General features: G+C 41.4%; 1 protein-coding gene across 1 annotated transcript in view; it reads right to left on the bottom strand.

Annotated features, from left to right (window-relative positions):
- The window catches only part of drp2 (dystrophin related protein 2), a 90266-nt gene that overhangs the window by 31426 nt on the left and 31017 nt on the right, over positions 1 to 27823 (bottom strand). The window contains exons 8-16 of the mRNA XM_063061366.1: positions 20794 to 20855; positions 18582 to 18656; positions 15986 to 16187; positions 10744 to 10829; positions 9595 to 9752; positions 5664 to 5830; positions 4456 to 4567; positions 3549 to 3685; positions 143 to 208 (exon numbers count right to left, since the gene is read on the bottom strand). Coding sequence (XP_062917436.1) covers positions 143 to 208; positions 3549 to 3685; positions 4456 to 4567; positions 5664 to 5830; positions 9595 to 9752; positions 10744 to 10829; positions 15986 to 16187; positions 18582 to 18656; positions 20794 to 20855 — 1065 coding nt within the window. The remainder of the gene's footprint in view (positions 1 to 142; positions 209 to 3548; positions 3686 to 4455; positions 4568 to 5663; positions 5831 to 9594; positions 9753 to 10743; positions 10830 to 15985; positions 16188 to 18581; positions 18657 to 20793; positions 20856 to 27823) is intronic.

Here is a 27823-nt window from a genome sequence, read left to right as displayed (position 1 = left end):
TGCAATATATCTCTATAAGTGCTGATGATATTTTCAAGGAAATATCCTAAACAAATTATGCCAAGTATTGTCAGCAGAAGAGTTATACAAAATGTTGATTTTCCACTAAAGAAGGATTCTGTCATTGCTCCTATTAATCTACCTGCTGGCATAATGTTCAATCCTGGAGTGTGTATCTGCATGCGGCAACACTGGAGATGTGGCAGGCCTGAAACATAGAAGAACACATATCTATCTAAGTGACACAAGTATTCTCATGCACATGCACGAATGCACGTGAACTCACACACAACCACACACATGAACATCAACCTTTTGAAAGTGATGTTTTAGAAGCATCAGCTGCTCCATAACATTCTTTAGATGCAAAGCTACACAATATCTCGCACTGTATTTGATTTGATGTGTGGGCACGTGGTCAAGTGGTTAAGGCATTGGACTAGCGACTTGAAGGTCGTGAGTTCGAGACCCAGCTGAGGCAACATGTTGTGTCCTTGAGCAAGACACTTAATCACACATTGCTCTGCGACGACACTGGTGCCAAGCTGTATGGGTCCTAATGCCCTTCCCTTGGACAACAGTGGTGTCATTGAGAGGGGAGACTTGCAGCATGGGCAACTGCTGGTCTTCCATACATCCTTGCCCAGGCCTGCACCTTGGAGAGTGAAGACTTTCCAGGTGCAGATCCATAGTCTCGCAAGACTAACAGATGCTACCTAAGGCAAACATATTTTATTCGATAACATAGAGGATTTAGCATTGTGAGTCCTTTGATAGCTAAACTGGTTATTGTGTCCTCAGAAAGTGCACCCCTGTGTAGGTCTCTTTACTTTTCAAACCAACATTGTTAACATTAATTTAGGCTGAGTTTTATGCAAATTGTTAAGTTGCTTTTCTCTCCTCAAGGTGAAGTTGATAACACCTATCTTTAGATAATGGAGCAGTTTGGTAGCATAGTGGCTAGCAGAATGCCTTACAGCACCAGCAACCTGGCTTCAATTCCGCTTCTTTTAGGAGTTTATACATTCTCCTAATAAGCCGGCTGGTGGTGCAGTGGCATCCGCACCAGACTTCAAGGTGAGTGGTCCCAGGTTCAAATCCGGCCGGCTCCCTTGCACGCTTTCCATCCGTGCCGGGTTGAGCATCGAGCTAGCAACTCGGCTTTGTGAAAACCAGACAAATGCAAAAGAAACAGCAAGGTTTCCACCTGACGCACCACAAGGCGCGGAGAGGAATGACAATATTCTCCCAGTGGGTTTACTTGAGATGTTCCGGTTTCCTCCCACATTCCAAAGACTAATGGGTTAAAATTTGTAAGTTGTGGGCATGCTATGTTGGTGTCAGGAACATGGTGGCACTTGCCTTGGTTGTTGACGCAAAACGACACATTTCACTGTAAGCTCTGATGATTTGAGGCAGGTTTGACAAACAAAGAATACGTCTACATTACTGAGTCTTGTCATACAGATTAGGCTGAAGGTTTTCTACAGTCCTTTAGCATTTCTATATTCTTCTCTTCCACAAGCATCCTCACATACCTCTTCAAATGTTGTCACCAATAGAAATCAGAAAGAATGGACTGCTGATAACTTTCAAGACCCGACACCTGTGAACCCCCAAATTAGCACCCATTTGGGAAGTGGGCTATCCTGGGATCTTTTATAAAGGTTAACAGTAAAGTCACTGCTATTTTTCACCGTTTCAAGTGCACACAAATGTAGAAGGTCTGAAATCCATTCATCAGGCTGCTAGGCATTTGCTGTTCACTTTCCAGTGCCGGTCTCCCCATGGAGTTCTGTGATGGATTGTAAAGCCACCAGTAACTACAGTAGATAATCAGCCCACACAACCTACACCTGATTTAATTTGATGCAAACCCAATTACTCCATTCATTTCAATGGAAAGATAAGTTACTTTCCGTTTACATTTTTACTTGAGTTAATTTTGTTTGTCTTTAGATACTTTCTAGTGTCTTTTTAATGTTTTAATCATTTTAATGGTTCCTTAAGGTTGTTATAGCCAGGAGGTGGTAATGGAGATAAGCTCCCACTACCTATTAAATGCTCCCAATGGCGTGCATCTCAAATAGTCTCTGACAACCAAGTCCAGCTGCTGGCCTTCACGTGTGGCTTAGCTATTAAGCCTGGCAGAACTGTTTCTACGGATGGAGAAGGGGCAAAAGCGGGTTACTGGCACCTTAAAACCAGTCACCAGTGGCTTCAGGCAGACAGGGTTTCTCAGCCGTGGTCAGAAGCTCATCTAGAAGAAGGAAAACTGATCTCAAACCTCTGCTGCCTCGTGGCTATACTCATTCATTGGAAAGGCCTCAGGAGTAAACCTGAGGGAAAAGTCGGGAGCTAGAGTCCTTAAGGCAGTCCTACATTGAGTTCAATGTTGACTGGCATCTCCTGTGACACTGCTGGTACCAAACTGTATCAGTTTCTGCTGTTCCTTTGAGTTCATCAGATGCATGGGGAGGGGGGAGCTTGCTACATGGGCAACAACTTTCTCTTCTTATCGTACTGCCCAGGCTTGCATATCAAGAGAGCTAGGATGCAATGTCCATGGTCAACTCTGACCAAGGAAGGCTTCAATCATTTAATGTTTTTATCATAAGATGTTTTGGTAGTTTATGTACCCTTGATACTTATGAATGATTGCGAATGTCAGACACACTCCTATTGTTCAAACTCTTAGAAACACACAAAAAAGTCTGGAGGAACTCTGCAGGTCAGGCAGCATCTATGGAAAAAAGTACGGTCGATGTTTCAGGCTGAGACCCTTCGGCAGGACTGGAAAAAAGCTGAGGAGTAGATGTAAAAGGTAGGAGGAGGGGAGAGAGAAACACAAGGTGATTGGTGAAGCCTGAAAGGGAGGGATGAGGTAAAGAGCTGGAAAGTTGGTTGATGAAAGAGATACAGGGCAGGAGAAGGTGAAGTCTAATAGGAGAGGACAGAATGCCATGGAAAAAAGACAAGGGGGGAGGACAACTAGAGGGAGCTGATGGGTGAGCAAGGAGATAAGGTGAAGAGGGAAAAGAGTGGCCACTGGGAGAACCTCCCTCTGGTGCTCCTCCCCCCTTCTCTTGCTAGTTCAAGCTCTTTGCTCCTTTCTGCAGTCTGGGGGTTGGCTCTCAAATTAGTTCAGTGGGATTGACAATTGACGAGACAGCCTTGTCAGTCAGGTCAGTAGTGGTTTCTTTTGTGAAGTCTAAGCCAGGGAACACTGACCAATAACTGGTGTAGCAGGGAGAAAATTGGTAATTATGGGCAGAATTTTAGACCATTTTATCAAAACTCAACATTCCTTAGTGTAAGCCTTTATGAGCCAGTCTGGGTATTGCTAATATGCATGGAATTGTACTCAAATATTTGTTGGCATTTTTAAGGAAGAGGGAATTGAGAAATTAAATATAATTGACTTGTAAAGGTAGAAAGACGTAATTGTACACAATATTTCAAAGAAAATAATTCTTCAATAGAACAAGAAATGAATAATCCAAAAGCGTTAATTCAAGGTTCAGGAAAAAAATTACAGTTTGACTTACGTGTCAATGTTGTCCCCTTCCATCAATGATTGGACAGGTAGGTAACCTCTCTGCGGGTGTTTGCTGAAGTACTGTTTGGTTCGGAACTTGTTTTTCAACGTTTTTGCAAAGTCTCGCACGTTCTCTCCTGATGTTGTCTTGGAGAAAAAAAGACGGATTTAGGTACCAGCTGGCGTAATGCACCCTTCTTTTAATGGGATTGAATCTATGAGTGCTATTTTTTAATTCTATTTGGGAATGTTGAAAATTTTCTTGAAATTATCTCAGTTCAATTCACCTGAACTCATATATATTGAACAAAATTGTTGTCAGTTTAAAGTTGACAAGAACACGGAGAATTGTTGCATGGGCTGGCACTCTGGATGTCTATAGGATTGAACCTTTTATAACGGATTGTCAGGTTTCATCTGTGACATTAGCAAGCAGTGCTGGGGCACCTTCACATCTGGACATTCAGGAATAGAGGAGGGAGAACCCACGGCATTTCCTTAAGCCAAAATTATTATTTAATCAGGGTTTTGGACCAAAATGTCTAGATAACCTCCTGGACAAACAGTGAAGAGAGATCAAGGGAAAAAGAGAAAGTACATATTAAAAAAAATAGATCATAATGAAGACGCACAATAACCTAAAATTTCTAAGATGGCTTCGAGTTGAGGATGGATTTGAGTCAAGAGTTCTCCATCACCAAGACTTTTATGAATATTAATATCAGTCTTGTCATTATTCAAAAGCTGCTTAAAATTAGGAGCAAGTGCAACAGAAGAACTTAGGAAACAAAAACTTGAGATTTGATCATGATGCAGCACTAAGGACGGTGATAACACCTGGATATTGATGGTAGTGCAGTTAGAAACAGGATTCTTTGTGAGTGTGTGTATAAGGGAAGGCATATAATGTTACTTACAGGAGCACAGTACTCCATGATGGGATAGTGCAGTTTGTGACCCTTGCTTGCCCTTCCTGTCAAGAAACATGTTTGACAGATGTCAACGTTAAACTGCTTCAGACTGCGGTACCTGAAGCAGGAAAGATAAGAAGTCAAAGCCAATTAGGAACAGGAATTAAACAAGAAGTACGAAACAAATGAAAATTGATTCTGAATTAGCCCATAAGACATAGGAGAAGAATTAGACCATTCAGCTCATCGAGTCTGCTCCGTCATTCAATCATAGCTGATTTATTTTTCTCTCAACCCCATTCTCCTGCCTCTTTCACAACCCTGGTGTAGCAATTCAATCCAAGTGTCTTATCTACCTTTGGACCTTCAACATAGAACAAATGGTTTCATTGATAAGGTAGGATGAATGAGACGGGAGAAGGCTATCATATAGCTTAAACACTGATGTGGAACATTTGGCTCCAGTGACCTATTTCTGTGCTAGCTATTCTTTGTAAATGAATGCATGTAAGGTTAAGAAAAGGTACAAAAGTAGAGCAAATAATAAGGAACAAAAAGAAACATAAGATCGATAGCTGCAGGGAGTGGAACAACAAGAACTGGTGTTCCATTAGCATTATCTCTAGTTGGAAGCCAGCTTTATTGGTACCAAACCAATACACGCATACAAACCTCTGTACAAAATTTGGTTTGCTTAAATTGTTACAATTGACACTGATGTGTGAAAGGTTGGTGTGGTATTGGGTGGGTAGCCCTTTAAGGATTTTTCTGCAAATTTTTCAATGTGACATTTTCTAGAAACTCACGTTCTGGAGAGGAAACCCTGTATGAAATGCTGTTTTGCCCATTGTAAGTTTGTCTTAAATTAGTTGCCTTTTCAAATTTAAGTGGTAGTCTATCCTCTGTTATCTTATTGAATGAGAGAAGATAATAAAACCATATGAATAACCCTAAACCTTAAGCTATTGTGTGGACAAATCAATTATAACACTGTTACGTATACCTCTGCTCATTAATTTACCCCAGACTGAAAGTGTTAGCCATTGCTAAGGAACAGTGGCATAAATCAGAGCACCATAAATTTCTCTTCACCATATTTAAAGGGTTTATTGCATCAGGGTAAAGGAAAGGAGAATTTAGCATACTTCTGTTTAATTGCATAGACTACTGAAAAGAAAAGTTAACTAAAAAGATAATTAGTTGTATTTAATTACCTGAAGCCTTTGATTGGGCATTGTTTGCAGACGTGACATTTGGCTTGGTGTTTTGCAGCTTCAGCAGTTACTAAACGATGCAGGACTGGCAGCCAGACCATTGACTGGGGTTCCAATCGCATCCATTCCAAGAAATGTGTGACCTCAATTACTGGTTCCTCATTAACCTAGAGGCAAAAGTAAAGGACATGCTACAGAAATTGTATCTGGCACAGTCATTGAGTCCAGATTGTGAAGATATTCTTCAAACCAGATTTTGTGATGGATATTGGCTCGACAAGGGTTAAAATAAAGGTAAGCGTAATATTAACTTTCAGTGTTTTCAGGAGCATTTTTTTCAGTGTGCTGAGAGATGGTCACAACAGCAATTGCTGAAATTTCTGAATTCAATATATTATACAATACAGAAATGTAGCAATGAAAATTCTCTGGCGACTTGGAAAATATGGAGAGGAGGAGAAAATGTGTTCAAGAATTCTTTGGTTTAATATATTTTGCGTCAATACAGAGGACATAATGAGGCAGGTCTAGATATAGGGGGGAGAGAGCTGGGTTCATATCAGAACCAGTAAAGTAGGAAAGAACATTATCTATAAAGTGATCACTTCAGAGTGGAATCAGAATACGAACGAAAGACTATGTGCCTCTTAGTAATGCAGCCTAACCAAATTAACCCTTGGGATGATTCTCGTCATCTCATCTCCAGCCTCAAAGCCTAGGGATCAAATCAGCTGCCTTGGTCCCTGAGTTGTCTTATCTCCAATTGAATCAGCCTGATGTGGTAATATATTATTCTAGAGGGCACCATTTAGTTAAGGCATGCAATGACTTCATGATATATCTATCAATAAGAAAACAATTATATGATTTATCTCTATATGATAGCTTAAGAAAAAGATACCTACAAGAAATCTGTAATAGCTTCATAAATTGTATGTATATGTGCCTGTGACCCCAACAAAAGATGATTGACTTCACATGTAGCTGACTTACGATTATTAATGATGGGCTACATTTGCTCATGCAAGAACAAGAAGGGCAAATGCATGGCTGATGTGGATCTGAATTTTACTTTTACGTTCCTCAAGAGTGCCATGGTAAGATTTCAGCCCACCCTCTGCATTCCTATGTGACTCCCACCTAGTTTGTTTGCTCGGTGGGTTTTAACAACCAGTGCCCTGGCAGTATCGCGCAGGCAGGATGCAACCAGCTCATACCATCTGAGGAAAATTAGAAATAAATTAACCACTCTCCATCCAGGTCTGAGAAGACAGAGAAACAAGTGGGAGAGTTCTTAAGATTAAAGACAGATTTAAAGTGTGAAGTCTCATGAGTGAAGAGGTGCCTATTATGGGATCCCATTACCCATATCAAGGGGATTATAACTATATCCGTTTTGGTGGGGCCTGGGGAATTGGTGATATGGAGGGATTAAAGTAAAAACATTCCCATTATTGGCATTATTAACAGTAGAATATCTTCATTCCTTGTAGAGGAGAGGAGGCTTCAGATTTATGGACCAGTTTTAGAAATGTCAGCTTTTGGAATGGATGACCAACATGAAAGACAAAGAGTGCAGGGCAAGCAAGCGGGAGTTGAATGGGCTTACTGCATTGAGGAGCTTAGAATGCCTGTAGAGGTTTTCAAAGAGATTAGACAGCACAGGGTAGTGAAAAGGAACAAGAGCTGTTGCAGGAACAAAATGTATGGATATGCATGAAAGATAACGAAGTCAAAGCAGGATCTAGAAGTACTGATTAGATTGGAATACTCCTTAAAAGAAGACATAACATCTTCCTTTTGGATGCACTGCAAATATAAACAAAACATCTTTATTATTTAAGTATGTATATGTCACCATATATTACCCTGAGATTCATTTTCTTGCAGGCATTCACAGTTGAACAAAGAAATACCAAAGAACCAATGAAAAACTACGCACAGAGACTGACAAGCAAGCAATGTGCAAAAGAAGACAAACTGTGCAATACAAAAACAGATAATTAATTAATTAATCAATCAATTAAATAATTAAATAATAAACATAAAAAGGTGGAAGAACTCAGCTTCTGTGAAAAGGAACAAAGAGTTAACGCTTCAGGCCAAGGCTCCTCCATTAGTCCTGATGAAGAGTCTTGGCCCCAGATACTGGCTCCCCACTCCTCTCCATAGATGCCGCCCGACCAACTGATATCCACCACATGTCAGCAACTTTGAAGTCAGTTAGCTTTTGTCCAGAGGATTTGCCAGGTAAGGACTCCATGCATAACTGTTTTCATGTGTGTCAACAGCTGAGACCCAAATTTTCCCATTAGCTACTGTTAGTATGAAGTGATAGACTTCAATAATGTCTGTGAGACTTGCTTTCTAAACTGTTTGTGCTTCTGTCTTCACGCATGATAGAGGTGATAATTATCCTCCTTTTCAAGGATGGACCTACAGTGGCTCAAACCAGGCTGCTGTTGCAATGAGCTGACGTTATGAGAGTAGAGAGCTCTAAAGTGGTTTTGCAGGATTGAGGTGCGATTAGCTGGCTGTGTATCACAGTGAAAAGTTGACATTGTTCATTTTTTCAGTAAAAAGAACTACACTTCAATAACCCAGGAATAAGTCTTCCAAACTACAAACTGAAATCAAATATACCAGTGATCTAAGGAAGAGATATCTTGTATAATAGCCATTTTCATTGCAATGTCCAATATTTATAGTCATAGTCATAGTCATACTTTATTGATCCCGAGGGAAATTGATTTTCGTTACAGTTGCACCATAAATAATTAATTAGTAATAAAACCATAAATAATTAAATAATAATGTGTAAGTTATGCCAGGAAATAAGTCCAGGACCAGCCTATTGGCTCAGGGTGTCTGACCCTCCAAGGGAGGAGTTGTAAAGTTTGATGGCCACAGGCAGGAATGACTTCCTATGACGTTCTGTGCTGCATCTCGGTGGAATGAGTCTCTGGCTGAATGTACTCCTGTGCCCACCCAGTACATTATGTAGTGGATGGGAGACATTGTCCAAGATGGCATGCAACTTGGACAGCATCCTCTTTTCAGACACCACCATCAGAGAGTCCAGTTCCATCCCCACAACATCACTGGCCTTACGAATGAGTTTGTTGATTCCGTTGGTGTCTGCTACCCTCAGCCTGCTGCCCCAGCACACAACAGCAAACATAATAGCCCTGGCCACCACAGACTCATAGAACATCCTCAGCATCATCCGACAGATGTTAAAGGACCTCAGTCTCCTCAGGAAATAGAGACGGCTCTGACCCTTCTTGTAGACAGCCTCAGTGTTCTTTGACCAGTCCAGTTTATTGTCAATTCGTATCCCCAGGTAATTGTAATCCTCTACCATGTCCACACTGACCCCCTGGATGGAAATGGGGTCACCAGTACCTTAGCTCTCCTCAGGTCTACCACCAGCTCCTTAGTCTTTTTCACATTAAGCTGCAGATAATCCTGCTCACACCATGTGACAAAGTTTCCTACCGTAGCCCTGTACTCAGCCTCATCTCCCTTGCTGATGCATCCAACTATGGCAGATAGTTTCACTTTTTATCATTAAAAAGTGAAGATAAGTTTATTTTCATTCTGAATCTAGGAAGCACATCTGTTCCATTTTGGTTCCATTCCACAGAAGGAAAAGTTTTCTTGTTTAATTCCCAGAATACTCAGTTTGGTGTGAAACTGATTGAATCATTAATTTGCCTGACAATTAAAATTAAGGTAAAAGAGTAATAAGACATTAGGGACTGGGTTGCAATTAACATTAACAAATCTCAGACAAGTCTTGTGAGGTCCAAGTATTCCCACAAAATTATTCCGCCCCACATTTCTCAGATCATCCCATTTCCTCCCAGCCCGCCCTTCCTCCTTACTGCTGTCTACCTCCTCAATGGAAAAATGCTCACAGCAGACTTACAAACCGGAAGCAGCTCCTGACACTGGGCTCCACGTTGCTCCCTCCAAATGAAGCCACCTCGCCCAGCTGGCGGGGGATCTGAATGGCTTCATGCAGGAGAAGGCTGAGGTGTCGCTGATCACACAGATTGGTTGAGTTGCTCACTTGCTTGTACAAGTCTATGGAGGGAAATAATATTTAATCAATTATATTAATGAAGAAATTAACTTTAGAAATTTAAAACCGCATTGGTTTTCTTCAGGAGAGGGGTGGACAGAAGAAAAATATGAACATAAATTAAAGTAGTGCTTCTAAGGAACACAATGTGCTCTGAAACATTGAATAGTTATTGAAGTATTTCAGAAGGACAGTTATTACCATAAATGGAAGATGGAACACTCTCAAATTAAACTAAATGGTTTATCTGCTCTTAAGCCTCTCCTAGATCTATATTCTAACCAGTCTTCGAGAAAGACCCATGTTCAGTTCTGGGGAAGCAGCTGTTCTGCGACAACGTTCTTTCCTTCTTGGCCACTACAGTGTCAGAATCTAAAAATTAGCTAGGGAGCTCCTTATGTGAGCTGCTTGCATTACACCAAAAAATGCAATATGGGTGAGCAATTACTTTTTAAAATTACCTTCTTGTGACTATTTTGTAACAGAACTTTTTTTCTGCACGATTTACTTGGGGCAAATATTTGTATATTAAATTTAAACTTAATTTTGGAATTATGGAATTGAATTATTTTATTTCAGCATAAACAGTAAGGAAAGACTTGCCCTTATTCAACATCCTGTCACGACTTTCAGTACTGTTTGCAGTGAGGCTACTGGCTATGCAGGTTAAGGGCGATAGCCATTCTCCACACAGAATGATCCTGTGATTAGCAGAAAGATTAGTGTTCTTTGCGTAGTTTGTTGCTCTTTGTGTGAAAATTTAACATATATCAGAATAGCTAAAAAGTCCTGAGTCTGGTAAAACATACAAAGGAAGATTTATTTTCAGTATAACTTCACTTGGTGCATTTGGATGCAAATAGGAGGATAACTAGTGAACTTACACTGAAAATAATGCATTGTATAAGGAGCATTTTGAGATCTTTTGGGAAAATGTGGTAAAGATGTTAATAAACCCAAGCCTTCCCTTCCATCTTTGTGTCTGATATTTACACTGATATTTCTCTTCCACCTCTGCATTGCACAGGGTTATAATTCCAGTTTTGAAGGACAATGCTCGAATCTTGCCATTGCGACCACTAGAGGAGCGAGAGAACAAAATTAATGAAAGAAGTAGAACAATATACATCAAAAATAGTTGAAGGAAATGAAAACTTGTTTGCATTTTTCAAAATTGATCATGTCTTTCAAAGTTTTCAAAACCGGAATGCCAAGCAACCAAATTCTCACAAGAATTTACACAGCTTTTCTCCCTCGGCCTGATTTATGACTCCGTAGGGTGTGAGCTAGCTGATTCAAGAGCCCTTTGGCATGAGCTGTGATAATAGATGGTGCTGATGTTTCTGACTGTTATAAACATCACCCTAGGTCTACACTATCATCATCCCACTTTCACATAATGCTGGATGGCAACTGGAGTGGGAGCCTTGACAAGTTTCTGCTAATTAGCCCACTGGATCTCAATCTCAATTCAAGGCACCTAGAGGAAAATCTGCAGTCAAATCTGGGAACTTCCTGATATTTATGGTTCATTATGGAATTGAATTATTAAGGTTCTACGAAGTGTCAGATGAGATGTAATGTAATTCAGTTCTTTTATTGCAGGAAACCAACCCCAGGGATGGTTCAAATATGTATTATGCAAATGCCTGTTCCTTATTTAAAATTCAGGAATAAAGATAACCTGCTTTACAGTTCATGTGTGACATTTAAATTTGTTCTTCTGTAATTGAGACTTCTTTTGCCTGGTGCACAAACTTGAACTGGTGATGATAAATCCCAGCAAACAGATTCTGCACAGCTGACTGCAATTCCTGCGATTTACTGTGGGTGAGTGGAAGATTTAGCATAGGAAGCCAAGCTCACTCCTAGCATCTTATCCAATGAGCAACAGCCTACATGAGGGAATTAATATTAGCATAACTTAATGACCAAAGGATATATTCATTAGTACAAAATCATTGGTGCTTTCCTTTGTTAATGACACTCAATTAGGAATTCAAGTGCACAATCTTGGCTTTTTTTTTCAATGATGTAACTGATAGAGGAGAGGAGAGGGCTGTGATCCTGTCAGGAGTGTGACAATGAACAGTTCCAGCACATGGAAAGTTCTACGATTGCATCACGGTATATAGAATGCTGGCACTCCCCGTGCAACGGTCAAACCTGTTCCATGTATGGACATCACTGTGCAATGGTTTTTCCTGTGCAGGACTGGACTGGAATGCCTATCAAGTATGTCCCTTCCTTGTATCCTTCTGGCTGTCTCAGCATTGCACAAAATTTATTTCCACCACAGATATTGCAGGTGTCCTTGGCTCTCCTACCTTCTCAATCCACAGGACATTGGAGGCTTTGATAGTTCCTCTCCATCTCTTCCCATCCCCCAAGGTGATAATGCAGGCCCAGAGGCATACCACTACTCTCATACTGTACTTCCAACAATCACATCGAAAATAAAGGCTCTGATTCTACCCTTCATGCACACTCCTACATGTGCAAGGGTCAAACTGATGACTTACAAGTTTCTTGCAGTGCACAAAAGGCACTGGAGAATGTTCATCCTGGCAGAGGGTCCTAGAACCAAGGGTGATAGTTTCGGATAAGGTGTTAGCTATTCAGAGCCAACATGAAGAGATATTCCTTCATGCAGAGGTTTGGAATTCTCTGTAATGGAGGGTTAAAGAGCTTCTATCAGTGAGATCACTGAGCAGGACCTGAGGGACCAAATGACCAATCCCTGTTCCTATTCCTTATGTTTGGATGTTATCCCACCCCTTCCTGCCATGGTGGTTGCACGGGCCTCAATGCCTCCCCACCATTTACTGGTATCAGCACAGGCACAATCAGGCCTACGGCATCTGACCATCCTGACTACTTGAACTTCGTCTTGGAACCAGGCACCAGTCACACGCTTTCAACCAGAAAGGCATGCAGCCAAAGTTCGCTGTGCCCAACTATCGCATATTTTTGGTGCACTTTAATTTTTTTTGGTTTCTGCTTCTAAACTACTTCTGTTACCTTCCTTCTACAGGCCAAGATTAGAAATTAGTGCAGGGAAGTCCTTCTCATTTCAGGTCAACATTTAATTCCAGTCAGGCACAGTATGAATCGTTTATAAAGTAATACTGCTACTGTACCTTCTTATCAAATTCTCCCCAGGTGAGACACAAGGCATGTTTGCAACAAAGTTATTTCTGGATTCCTTCTCCACAAACTAGAAGTACTGACATAGTCAAATAAGAAGTAATTTTCAAAGGGAAGAGGGACACTTCCGTGGCTGACAAGTGAAGTCAGAGCCAAAGTAAAAGCAAAAGGGAGGGCATACAAGGAAGCCAAAGCTAGTGGAAATCTAGAGGACTGGGAAGCTTTAAAAAACTTGCAGAAGGAAACTAAGAAGGTCATAAGGAAGGAAAAGATGAATTATGAAAGGAAGCTGGCGACTAATATCAAAGAAGATACTAAAAGCATTTTTAAGTATATAAAGAGTAAAAGAGAGTCGAGGGTAGATATAGGACCAATAGAAAATGACGCTGGAGATATTGTAATGAAAGATGTAGAAATGACAGAGGAACTGAATGCGTATTTTGCATCAGTCTTCACAGTGGAAGACATCTGCAGTATACCGGACATTCAAGAGAGTCAGGGAAGTGAAGAATGTGCAGCGAAAATTATGACTGAGAAGGTGCTCAGGAAGCTTAATGGTCTGAGGGTGGATAAATCTCCTGGATCTGATGGAATGCACCCTCGGGTTCTGAAGAAAGTAGCTGGAGAGATTGCGGAGGCATTAACAATGATCTTTCAAGAATCGATACATTGTACCAGATGACTGGAAAATTGCAAATGTTACTCAGCTATTTAAGAAGGGTGGGAGGAAGTAGAAAGGAAACTATAGATCTGTTATCCTGACATTAGTGGTTGGGAAGTTGTTGGAATTGATTGTTAGGGATGAGATTACAGAGTACCTGGAGACAGATAGCAAGATAGGCCAAAGCCAGCATGGTTTCCTAAAAGGATAATCCTTTTTTGGAGGAAATCACAAGCAAGGTAGACACAGGAGATGTAGTAGATGTGGTACGCCTGGATTGTCAGAAGGCCTTTGACAAGATGCCGCATATGAGGCTACTTAGCAAGATAAGAGCCGATGGAATTACAGGGAAGTTACTAGCATGGGTGGAGCATTGGCTGATCGGCAGAAAACAGAGAGTGGAAACCTGTTTCTGTGCTGTAGTTTCTATGGTTTCTATGTGGGACTAGGCAGAAAATGGTTCGGCACAGCCACGGGGGCCAAAAGGCCTGTTTCTGTGCTGTAGTTTCTATGGTTTCTATTCTGGCTGGCTGCTGGTTACCAGTGGTTTCTATGGTTTCTATTCTGGCTGGCTGCTGGTTACCAGTGGAGTACCAGAGGGGTTAATGTTTGGACCGCTGCTTTTTACGATGTATGCCAATGATTTGGAATATGGGATTAATGGATTTGTGGCTATATTTGCTGATGATACAAAGATAGGTTGAAGAGCGAGTAGTGTTGAGGAAACAGAGAGCCTGCAGAGAGGCTTAGATGGTTTAGGGGAATGGGCAAAGAAGTAGCAAATGAAATACAATGTTGGAAAGTGTATGGTTATACACATTGGTGGAAGAAATAAATGGGCGGACTGTTATTTAGATGGGGAGAGAATTCAAAATGCAGAGGTGCCAAGGCACTCGGGAGTTCTTGTGCAGATACCCTAAAGGTTAACCTCTAGGTTGAGTCGGTGGTAAAGAAAGTGACTGCAATGTTGTCATTCATTTCTAGAGGTATAGAATATAAGAGCAGGGATGTGATTTTGAGGCTCTATAAGGCATTCGTGAGACCAGACGGAGTATTGTGTGCAGTTTTGGGCTCCTTACTTTAGGATACACTGAAGTTGGAGATGGTTCAGAGAAGATTCATGAGAATGATTCCAGAAATGAAAAGGTCTGGCAGCTCTTGGGCTGTAGTCCCTGGAGTTCAGGAGAATGATGGGGGATCTCATAGAAACATTTCGAATGTTAAAAGGGCTGAACAGATTAGATATGGCAAAGTTATTTCCCATGGTAGGGGAGTCTAGGACAAGAGGGCACGATTTCAGGAATGAAGGACTTCCATTTAGAACAGAGATGTGGAGAAATTACTTTAGTCAGAGGGTGGTAAATCTGTGGAATTTGTGGCCATGAGTGGCTGTGGAGGCCAAGTCATTGGATGTATTTAAGGCAGAGATAGATAGATTCTTGATTAGCCAGCGCATCAAAGGGTATGGAGAAAAGGCAGGGGAGTGGGGATGACTGGAGGAATTGGATCAGCCCATGATTGAATGGCAGAGCAGACTTAATGGGCTGATTGGCCTACTTCTGCTCCTATATCTTATGGTATTGTGGTCTTATATCATTTTTATCCTTGAACAGCATCTTTTACTCTATGCTAGTCTAGTATTCTACAGAGTAAAAATGCCACCCTGTACCTCCTTGCCAACTTAATGTTAAATTACAAACAGATTTCTGAGTAGAATTGAACTGAGACACTCAAAATTCATTTTGTGTTATTCTTATTGTAACCAAAGGTACTCCCAACACATCAGTTAGGCTGGCATCCACATCAGCAAGCCAGTGCTGGCTCTGGCTTGTCAGCTAAGTCAAAATGGTTCTAAACTCCTGCTTCCCCAAACCAATCCTAGTTTCAATCACTGGTGTGGGGCTGAGCTACAACACCATTTTCCGCCCTGGTTTCCAGGTTGCCTTGGCAAGATTTTCACAGTGTACGAAGGTACAGTCGGAGGTTTCAGCACCATAATAGCAACCCCATTGGGATGAGTGGGAGAGAAAGGATGTTGGTAGAAGTTTAAAAGAAAATATTTAAGTTGTTTTTGATGGTTTGGTTGTTCTTAAGTGAGCTTTTACTATGTTAATTGCTACAAATTTTATTTTTTTTTTAACATTTTCAACACATTGCAAGGTTGCTGGCCAACTGAACGTAAAGGACTTAGAGGGTTTATGAGTTACTGTATATGGCTGTGCATTCACCTGTGCTAAATCAGCACCTGTTCTGTAGCCTGACCAGAGAAAAATGGACCTGGGAGCCATACTAAGACCAAGGGGTAGATAGGCAGTGATTTTGGAGCAACAAAAGATCTTAATCATTTTGTGCAATATAATGTGCTATCATCTGTGTTCAATATTGCTAAGAAGTAAATGGTATGAAAAGGGGTGAAATAAAACCTACTTGTCATAAACATTGAGAAGCCAGTTAAGACACATGTCCACAGAGAGAGGCACGTTTACAATGATTCCACGCTCCTGTTCGAGGTGATCGTACATTGTGGTGAGGCACTGGATGATTTCCAGAACATCGATTGTCTGGTCACTCTGTTGTAGTTTGTATTGACTGAAGATATCCGAGGCACTGTTTATGCTTAACAGATCCACTAACAGAGAATAATGTAAAGGGAGGAAATAAACAACACAAACTTTCCAACAACAATGCAACGTTATTATTTTCAGTAAAATATGCCTATTGAGATGTGATTTGTCCATTTAGAGGGAATTAATTAGAGATATTTAATTATACAATTTTAACAATTCAGTCTTTTACAGTTTGGGTTCTTTGCCCTGCTCCTTTGATCGATAAACTAGAGAGAGCATGGCTCATGAAAGTAAGGCACTGCTATATAGTGTATCTGAAGGTCAGTTCCACCTCATATCTCAGTACTCCATAGAAAAGTTTTCACTTGATGCAACCAAGTAATATCAGTACAACACCCTACATCTGATCTCCAACAACTTCAGTGGATGAACAGGCTCTGATGTAAAATGGACTGGTGTGTGGCTATCACCGATTTTACTGTTTCACATCGACAGCAAACAATGAATGCTTCTGGTTTATTAAGTTTTCAGATGCTCTTAATGGGCACTGAGTAAGCTTCGGTGTTAGATAGTACAGGAGACCAGTGCTCAAAGTGAGTGTTTGATCAGAGCATCTCTATATTTAAGGCTTAACTTTAAAGTACAAGCGATACTAATATTCAGGAAAAAGTTTTAAATTAGAGGGGTAAAGACAATTCATACATTGAAAGAGTACAGAAAAAATTTACAAGGATGTTGCTGAGATTTGAGGACCTGAGTTATGGGGAAAGATTGAATAGATTTGGACTTTATTCCCTGCAGCGTAGGAGAATGAGGGATTTGATAGAGATCTATAAAATTATGAAGGGTATGAAGAGTGCAAGCGCAACCAGGCTTTTTCCACTGAGGTTGAGTGAGACTAGACCTAGAGGTCATAGGTATGTGATCGTTTGAGGCACAGGTTTGAGGTAAAAGGTGAAATGTTTAAGGGGAACATGAAGGGGAACTTCTTCACTCAGAAGGTGGTGAGAGTGTGGGATGACCTACCAGTAGAAGTAGTAGATGTGGATTTGATTTCAACATTTAAGAGAAGTTTGGATGAGGACATTGATCGGATGGGAATGGAGGGCCGTGGTCCTGTCAGGAAATATCGAGAAGGCTTGATCCAAACGTAGAGCAGTAGGGACGACTTAGTGGTGAGCAATAACTTTAAGAATAGACTGAAAAATAACAGGTCATGAAGGGTCACAAAAAAGAGAGAACAGATACTAAACACAACGAGCAACCAGGAGCAACTTGTCAAAGAGCAACCAATCCTGCTGAAGGGTTTCAGCCCAAAATGTCAGCTGCATTATATTCCTAGGTGCTGCCTGGCCTACTGAGTTCCTCCAGCATTTTGTGTGCATTGCTCAGATTTCCAGCATCCTGCATATTTTCTCTTGTTAGCAACTGGTTGAGGCTGGCTAGTTCGAAGCATGAACAAGGACTGTGGATGAGTACTGGGATTAAATGGGCTGCAGGTGATGAGTTAGTGAGCAGAAGAAGGAGATTCCTATCAGCTGGGTGGAGACGAGGAGTTGTCAGTATGTGCAGGTCTGACGGGACTCTCCCCACCCTGCAGCTGGCCCCAGCCAATCTGGTGGGAATTCCTCGATAAGTGATGGATCCAAGATGTAACCGGCCCCCTCCTCCGGGTCATATCTTTCCCAGTCAACCAGATACTGCATACGATGATGATGATGTGAAAGCTGTGTACCTTCCACCATCCTAGGTTCTGGAGGTGCAGGCTGAGGTGGGTTGAGTGGTCCACAGACAATGGGCTTGAGCAGCGATATGTGAAAGGTAGAGTGACCTTGAGGGACTTTGGCAGCTGGAGATGATAAGTGACTCGGTTGACATAACGGGTAATCTTTAAGTGACCAATGAACTGGGAGAGAGCTTGTGAGAGTCGGTGCGCAGTGGCAGATCTTGGGTGGACAGCCACACCAGGTCCACAGGCCGGAGTGGTTCTAGCTGGGCTCCAATGGTGGTTGGCCTGGTGGCAGTAGGAGCGGGCGACCCTCTGTGCTTTCCTCCAAGCATTGTGGCAGCAGTGAACCAGAAATGAAGGCATCTAATAGGATGGACACCTCCCAATCTCTATCCTATTAGCTGGGCGGAGACTGGGAGGTGCCTGTATCTGCAGGCCTGACAGGTCTACGTGTAGGTTGATGGGACTAGGCAGAATAATAGTTTGGCATGAACTAGATGGGCTGAAGGTCTCGTTTCTGTGTTTTAGTGCTCTGTGACACTTTTGGAGGTGGGGTTAGAAATGTCATGACAATGCTTGCTTTGAATCAATATAATTTTATCAATATGGTTTCAATCAACTGAAGATATGGAAAGTGACTCCCTGATCACTCTGTGGCAACAGGAAGTCAATGCAGTTCCTGGGGACAAAGAAAGCTGAGGCTTTGAAATGGCCCAGATATACTTACAGCGAAGTGCCTTCTGCACACGTCTCAGCTTCATGGCGGTTCGATAAGCTGAGAATTTGATGTTATTCAGAGCAGCTATAAGGAAATCAGAAAATAGCAAGATAGCTATTTATCAGCATATCTTTGAAAGGGAAATTAATTTATATTTTTCAAAGATTAATCTATTACTACTTTCTGCAAATTATCAGACTTGTCCAGCTTCCTTTAGCGAATGAGCAAAACTTTTTCCAGCTTAATATACAAAAGTCTGTTTGCCTTCAGATCTTCAGTATCCTTGGTTTCTGTTATAAAATATTTTCTGGGCAATTCTAGCCCTGTCCCAGGAAAATGTCAGGGACCATTGCCAGGTTCTGTCTGATACTTACACCCAAGATAAGCTTCCACCTACTCACAATCATCATCACTAAGACAGAGGACTTCCATCTCTTTAACGTTGCCTATCTCTACTCTTGCCTCTGAAACCTGAAATCTTCAACTATGCTGCTGCTACCATAGATTGGAGCATTCCAATGCACAAACTTTCAACGCTAATTCAATGTCCAAAAAACTCAGCAGCTAAAGCAATCTTTAGCCTGCACACCAACTTACATTGTCTTATTCACCCACCACCTCTGTTTTTGCTACTAGGTAAACAAAAGCTTTGTTTTTTAATCCTCATACGTATTTCCAATTCCTTCTTCTCTGTAACCTCTTCTGGTCCTACAACTTGTCAAGATAGCTGGACTCTTGCAATTTTGGTTCTTTGATCATCAGAGCATTAAATCATACTATTGATAGATGCCACCTCTCCTTCATTAATACACTTCTTGAAGTTTACACTATAATAAAAGTTTCAATCATTGGCCACAGACGGCCAGTTTATTTGACCCATGGGCACCAATGATGGGAATAGCTGATTTAACAACTTTCCACCCACTGGCAAATTAGTTCCTCCCCATGCTCTGCGAGGAGGAATCTTCTGGTCAGTGTCCCTGTGGGCAATTTCCCTTTTCATTAGTCTGGGCTCCACTGAGATTCCTTGGTGAACTGGGATCACCAGACAGTGAACGAGCTCTGACAGAGGGATACCAGGGAGTGAATGGAATCACTGGCACAGTCTGGAAGTCTTGTTTGGGATGTAGGAGTACTCTGTGCAGGGAGGTGTTAAGGAGACCTGGAGAAGTGGGGAGTCTTTGGGGGTGGTGTCGTACTGAGGATGAAATACATGCTGAGCATTGGGAGGATAGTGATGCATTTTATAAGAAAAGGCTAAAGAAGGCTGGGTAATTCTTATGAAATATTTTTTGAATATAATATTTCCCTTGGGTAGCGGACTAGAAACTTTCTATGCCTATCTACTCCCAAAAGGGATGTATTTAAATTGCATCTCTAAGGCTTTCTCTGCTGATCACCTGGGAGGAACAAACATGAGAGGCAAAGGGTTAAACAGAGGCTCATTTGAGAGTTCAGATGGCCAGCCAATAAATGGCAAGCAGAACACAATGCTGTTGCAAACTATCGGTGAGCCAACAGTGATCAGATCACATCCAATTAGATGACTGACCTTCATAATTCCTAATTTGGTTTGGGGTCAAATTCTGTTTGACAGCACTGCTATAAAGGGCTCTGGTATGTTTTACTCAAGCTTTTACTAAGAAAAATCAGCTCTTGCAGTTATAACCACACATTATTGTGCCAACTGATTAAGTATTATCGAATCATTGAGTTCCGTTGCATGGAAATAGGTCCTGCAGCCCTCAACCAATACTGGATTTACAGAATGTTAATAAACTGCAGTGGAACATCGGTAGAAAAATTGAGGATTGTAGGGAAAGCCTCACCCAGTGACTGGTACGATTTGATCCCAGCCCTCCTAGTCTATCTGAGCTAATCCAATTTGCATTTGACCCATATACCCCGAAACCTTTCCTATCCATGTTCCTGTCTAAATGGCTTTCAAAAATTGTAATTGTACCCACTTTTCCAGCTTCCTCTGGCAACTCATTTCATGTACCCACCCGCCTCTGTGTGAAAACCTTGCCTCTCAGGCTCCTTTTGAATCTTTTCCCTAAGTGAGATTATATTCCCGCTGAGGAAATAATGAGACAAGGAATTGCATTTTGAAACTCATACTGCACCAATAGACACAATAATCAATGTATCTGCAAAAATCAGTTGATTTCTGTTTATCGTATTGATTCTCAGCCAATGCTGAATGAAGTTAAAACCTTACCCAGTGACTGGTACAATTCGGTCATTTTTGGGTGATCCCAGCATGTGGTTTGTCCCTGGTGACTGAAAGGATAGAGCACGCACATTAAAGCTTGCAGCTTTTCAAAACCTGTACAGATCTCAGAATCAGAACCGCATTGAAACGGAGAATGAAACGATACCTGTGAGAATCCCTGTGACCCTGTGATCTCTGTATTGGAGGCCAATGCTAGAACATCTCTCAAGAGGGTGAACCCTCACAGGGGGTCAGGCCCCGGCACTGTACCTGGTAGGGCACTGGAAAAACTGTGCCAACCAACTGGCAGGAGCGTTCAAGGACATCTTCAACCTCGCACTGCTGCAGTCAGAGTTTCCCAGCTGCTTCGGAAGGGCAACAATAATACCAGTGCCCAAGAAGATCAGGATGAGCTGCCTTCATGACTATCGCCCAGTTGCACTCATCTTCTGTGATGAAGTGCTTTGAGGGGTTGCTCATGGCCAGAATCAACTTCTGCCTAAGCAAGGACCTGGACCCACTGCAATTAGCCTATCAGATCAATAAGTGTACAGTAGATGCAATTGCACTGGCTCTCCACTGAGGCTCGGAATGCCTGAACAAAATGAATACCTATATCAGGCTTCTGTTATTGATTACCGCTCACCCTCAGTACTAATCAAAAAGCTCCAAAACCTGGGCCTCTGTACCTCGCTCTCAACTGGTCTCTTGACTTCCTTATTAGGAGACCACAGTCAGTGCGGATCAGACATAACTTCTCCTCGCTGAAATCAATACAGATGCAGCTCAGGGATGTGTGCTTTGCCCCTTGCTCTATGCACTCTACACCCATGACCGTACGGTTAGGCACAGCTCAAACACTATCTATAAAGTTGCCGATGACACAACTATTGTCGGCAGAATTTCAGATGGTGACGAGGAGGCGTACAGGAGTGAGATAGATCAGCTGGTTGAGTGGTATCACAACAACGGCCTTGCATTCATCATCAGTAAGACCGAGAAATTGATTGTGGACTTCAGAAGGGGGAAGTCGAGGGAACACGCACCAGTCCTCAATGAAGGATCAGCGGTGGAAAAGGTGAATAGTTTCAAATTCCTGCGGTGTCAACATCTCTGAAAATCCGTCCTGGGTCCAACATATTGATGCAATTACAAAGAAAGCATGACAATGGCTATATTTCATTAGGAGCTTGAGGAGAATTGGTTTATCAGCAAAGACAGTCACAAATTTCTACAGATGTACCGTGGAGAGCATTCTAACTGGTTACATCACCATCTGGCATGGAGGGGCCGCTGCACAGCATCAGAAAAAGCTGTAGAACATTGCAACCTCAGCCAGCTCCATCATGGGCACCAGCCTCCCCAGTATCAAGGGCATCTTCAAATGGTGATGCCTCAAAAAGGTGGCATCCAAGATTAAGGACCTTTTTCACTGAAGACATGCCTTCTTCTCATTGCTACCATCATAAGGATGTACAGGAGCATGAAGGCACAAACCCTGCGTGTTAGAAACAGTTTCTTCCCCACCTCACACCACCAATAGCATTCTGAATGGATAATGAACAGATATATACCACCTCAATATTTTTCACTCTTTTATTGCATTACTTATATGTATTTTTTTCTTATTGCAATTTAGTGTTTTTTTTATTATGTATTGCACTGTACTGTGGCAGTAAAACAGAAGATTTTACAGTATATGCCAGTGATGTTAAATCTGATTCTGATTCTCAGAAATAGAAACTAAAGTCAAATTATTATTGTGACTTTTTTTCATTAGTGATATGAACAGAAAATATAGAGCTTTGGTTGGCAGAATAGAAACTATTGCCCACAAGAATCCAAAAGTTGGGTAATTCAACTTTATGTATATAAATGCAGATCATATCCAGATAAAGTTCAAAGTAAATTTATTATCTAAGAACATATATGTCACCATATACATCCCCGAGATTCATTTTTTTGTGGACTTGCTCAATACATCCATAATAGAATTATAAACAATACAGAATCAATGAAATACACCAGGAACCTGGGCATTCAACTAGTGTGCAAAAGACAACAAATTATGCAAATACAGAAAGAAAGAAATAATAATAAATATCGAGAACATGAGATGAAGAGTCCTTGAAAGTGAGTCTATAGGTTGTGGGAGCATTTCAATGATGGGGCAAGTGGAGTTGAGTGAAGTTATCCCATTTGATTCAAGAGCTTGATGGCTGAGGGGTAATAACAGTTCCTGAACCTGGTGGTGTGAAACCTGAGGCTCCTGTACCTCCTTTCTGATGGCAAGCGTGCATGTTCTGGGTTGTGGGGGTCCTTGATGATGGTTGCTGCTTTCCTGCAACAGCAATTCATGTTGATGTGCTCAGTGGAGGGAGGGCTTTACCCATGATGAACTGGGCTGTATCCACTACGTTAAGGTTTTCTGTTCAAGAGCATTGCCATTTCTCTACTAGGTTATGATGTAGTCAGTCAATATACTCTCCACTATATAACTGTAGAAGTTTGTAAAAGTTTTAGATGTCATGCCATATCTTCGCAAAGTTTCTCATAATTACACTTTTGTGCTGGGCTAAGGACAGGTCCTCCAAAATGTTAGCACTGAGGAATTTCGAGTTGCTGACCCTCTCTGCCTCTGATCCTCCCTGAGGACTAGCTCATGGACCTTTGGCTTCCTTTTCCTGTAGTCAATAATCAGCTTCTTGGTCTTGCTGACATTGAGTAAGAGACTGTTGTTATGGCACCACTCAGCCAGGTTTTCAGTCTCCCTCCTATATTCTGATTTATCATCATTCATGAATATGGCACTGGAGCTTTCCGTAGCCACACAATAATTGGTGTAAAGTGAGTAGAGCAGGGGACTAAGCACAACAGCCTTGTGGTGCAGTTGTGCTGATGGAGATCATGGAGGAGATGTTGTCGCCAATCCAAACTGCCTGGGGTCTGTAAGTGAGGAAATTGACGATTCGATTGCACTAGGAGGCTTTGAGGCTGAGGTCTTGAAGCTTATTGATGAGTTTTGAGGGGATGAAGGTATTGAATTCTGAGCTGTAATTGATAAAGAGCATCCTGATATATGCATCTTTATTGCCCAAATGTTTCAGGGTTGAGTGAAAAGCCAATGAAATGGCATCTGCTGTGGACATGTTGCTCAGGTAGACAAATTGGAGCAGATCCCATTCATTTCACAGGCAAGAGTTGATATATTTCACCACAAACCTCTCAAAACAGTTAATCACTGTGGATGTAAGTGCAACTGGATGATCATCATTGAGGCAGCTTATCACGTTCTTCTTAGGCACCTGTATAATTGAAGCTTTCTTGAAACAGGTGGGTGCCTCAGACTGCCAAAGCAAGAGGTTAAAGATCTCAGTGAACATTCCATTCAGCTGATCAGGGCAGGTCTTCATTACCTGACCAGGTATCCTGACTGGGCTGGGGTCACCCTCCTGAAGGCAGCTGGCACATTGGCACCAGAACAAATATATTCTGTGGAGTTGTTGATCATTAACCTAGAGGAATGCTTCTATTTGGGAAAAAGTATCCCCAATTCTATTCCTTTATTTTTCTCTCAGAGTCCCAGTGATGTGTAATTATTGAGTCTTAGTTCAGGAATACTGGCCAGACAGAGATGCCTCATACTGAGAGCTTTTTTTTTGGTTTGTCAGTAGTTTAGTATTTTGCATGGATCAGAGTTAAAATCACACAAATCTTCCCATAGCAATGAGAAGCACATCATACCTGAATGACATATCAGCCTACTCAAACCAAAGGTGCCATGGCCAAATCTTGTGCTACTGGCACCACTGTAGCATTATCAATTAATTTGGCAGTGGACGTGTACAAGAAATTTCAAACATTTGATGAAGTGTATCAGCTACGGGATACACACATCGCTTGGTAATTGAAAGAAAGGTGTAACACATAACTGGTCCAAAGTCATCCCTTTTTACACAATCACTAAATTGTAAAAATACTTACTGATTCATTTCCACATCAGGCAATACAATAAGCCACAATGAGTTTGGAGTGGGTTGGGATGGTGAGTTGGTGTGGCAGTAGCAAGGAGAAACTAATTCAACATTTCATCCTATTTAGACTAAAAGCTACTTGTAATCAGAAGACCACATTTTATGACTTAATCAGAAATGGAATAATAAAACATGTCCTGATGCCACCATCCTATGCTAGATATTGATCGCAATACAAGTAATAACATTTGTCCACGGCAAACTCCTTTTGTAAGCTCAGTTCTGCAGCAAAAGCTGCTGGTTAAAGTGTTCTGGGAAGCATCAAAAGTTGACCAAAGAAACTCATGAATAAAATTACAATATATGTACACATCCTTTTAACATTGATCCACAATTTTTCCCCAATCCTCCTTTGCATACAAATTTCTTTTTCAACTGGAATAAGATAACTTCCTGTGAAAACCCTGCACTACCACAGCAACAAACAACCTTTCATTCTTCTCAAGCTTGAATTTTTAATGAGATTCTAAATTTGAGATTAATTTTCTTTTCTGCACTGATATCTTTTTTGGAATATGCCATCTTGTGGGAAAAGAAAATTAAAAGAGAAATTGAGACGGTTTAATAAAGCATGATCTTTAAAGTAGCATCAATCAAAGTAATTTCAACTTTGTCAGGAACTTGAAGTTGGAAGAATGGTTATGATCCTCTTTTGTATGAAATAGTTAAATAATCCTTGAGAATTCTGGACAGATTCATCCACAGTGGAAAATTTAATATAAAAGATGTTGATGTGCATTCTATGGCCTTCCAATGTTTCCTATTTTTATTTCTGTTTTCACTAATTTTCTTTTCATCATCTCTCTGTGGAAGATCTCCAGCAGAGAGTGAAGTTAATTCTTCATGATGGTCCACATGGCACAGTGCAGGAGTAAACCTCCTCTATACAGTAATCATTCACTGTATAGAGGAGTTATGGCAGAGGCTTAAAGGTTTATCTAAAGGTTGTGAATTAATAAATTGAGGACAAGAGCAAATCAAAAAGGTGTTAACAGGATCCCTCCCATGTGTGATTTTTAACATTCAATTTTTTCAATTTGCAGTTTTACAAACATACTTGCAATATTAGCATTAATGACACTTAGCTATGGATTGGTACACACTATATCAATTATATACTCCTTTACGGATAACTCACCAATAACATGAAAAGTTTCAATATATTCCAACTATGCTGTAATACTATCTTTTCTGTTTTGGAGATCCTTTCATTACCTGAATAGTCAAACTGCGCATAGTCAAGGGAGAAAGACAGTCTCTCTGCACTAGTGGAACACCTGACATTATTCCAGGATGAAGAGTTGCATACTTTTTATTTATTACTTCAAGGTGTGTGAATGTAATCGAAGATGCAGCAATGGGTTGGACTTTCTGGCAGGAATTTGGAAGACGCAGGATCAGTTCATCCCACAGAAGAAAAAGCATTCAAAAGGGAGGATGAGGCAACCATGTTTGACAAGGGGAGTCAATGACAGCATCAAAGCAAATGAGAGGGCATAAAATATAGTAAAAATTAGTGGGCAGCTGGAGGAATGGGAAACTTTTAAAAATCAACAGAAGGCAGCTAAATCATAAAGGTCAGAGATTTTCCAGATGTGGGAAATCTTGCACAACACATGTAAAATGCTAGAGGAGCTCAGCAAGTCAGATAGTATACATAGATGAGAATAAACAGTCGACGTTCCAGACCAAGACCCTTCATCATGTCAGACTAGAATGGAAGGTGGCAGAGGTCAGAATAAGTGTTGGCTTCCAGGTGAGGCAACACTTCACCTGCAGGTCTATTGGGGCCATCAATTGTATCCAGTGCTCCTGGTGTGGCCTTCATTGGTGATACCCAACATAGATTGGAGGATTACTTTGTCAGGCACCTTCACTCTGCCTGCTGCTAAAAGCAGAATCTCCCAGCAGCCACCCATTTCAATTCCACTTCCTATTCCTTTCCAGATGTGTGTGTCCATGGCCTCTCCTACTGCTACCATGAAGCCAAACTCAAATTAGAGGAGCAACACTTCATTTTCCATCTGGGAAGCCTCCAGCCTTAAGGCATGGACATTGATTTCTCTAACTTCTGGTATTGGTCTCTGTCCCCCTTCTCTCTTTTTGCATTCCCCTTTCTGGTTTCCCTGTCACCCCTTCTTCTCACCTGTCCACCACCTCCCACCTGTTCCCCTCCTCTTTCCTTTTCTTCCATGGTCCACTGTCTTCTCCTATTAGATTCCTTCTTCTTCAGCCCTTTACCTCTTCCACCTATCCCCTCCCAGCTTCTAACTTCATCCTCCCCTCACTCACTCACCCACTTTGAACCTCATCAATCTGCCAGCTTGGTACTTCCCCTCCCATTACCTTCCTATTTTGGCTTCTTCCCCTTGTCCTGTCCTGTCCTGATGAAGGGTCTTGACCAGAAACATTGATTGCTTATTCCACTCCATAAACGCTACTCGACTTGCTGAGTTCCTCCAGCATTTTGTGTTTGTTGTAGAAGGCAACTGAAAAAAGCAATGGAGAGAGAAGAGCTGAAATATGAAGGTAAGCTAGACAATAATATAAAAGAAGATTCCAAAAGTTATTTCAGATACACAAAGAGTAAAAGTGAGGAAAGAGCAGAGATTGGACCACTGGCAAATGATGCTGAAGAGGTAGTAATAGGGAAACAAAGAAATAGTGGATGAACTGAATAAGTATTTTACGTCAGTCTTAACTGTGGAAGACACTAGTAACATTGCCAAAAATTTGAGAGAGTCACGGGCAGAAGTGAGTGTAGTCGCGATAACAAAGGAGAAGATGCTTGGTAAGCTGAAAGGTCAGAAGGTAGATAAGTCATCTGAATCAGATGGATGATAGTCCACAGTTCTGAAGGAGGTAGCTGATGAGAATGAGGAGGCATTACTATTGATCTTTAAAGAATGATTCTGCAAGACTGGAAAATTGCAAATGTCACTCCACTCTTCAAGAAGGGAGGGAGGCAGAAGAAAGAAAGTTATAGGCTAGTTAGCCCGAGC

The sequence above is a fragment of the Mobula hypostoma genome, chromosome 10, assembly GCF_963921235.1.
Source record: "Mobula hypostoma chromosome 10, sMobHyp1.1, whole genome shotgun sequence".
Taxonomy (NCBI): domain Eukaryota; kingdom Metazoa; phylum Chordata; class Chondrichthyes; order Myliobatiformes; family Myliobatidae; genus Mobula; species Mobula hypostoma.
The sequence above is the reverse complement of the archived record's forward strand: the minus strand, read 5'-3'. Positions and strand labels throughout refer to the sequence as shown.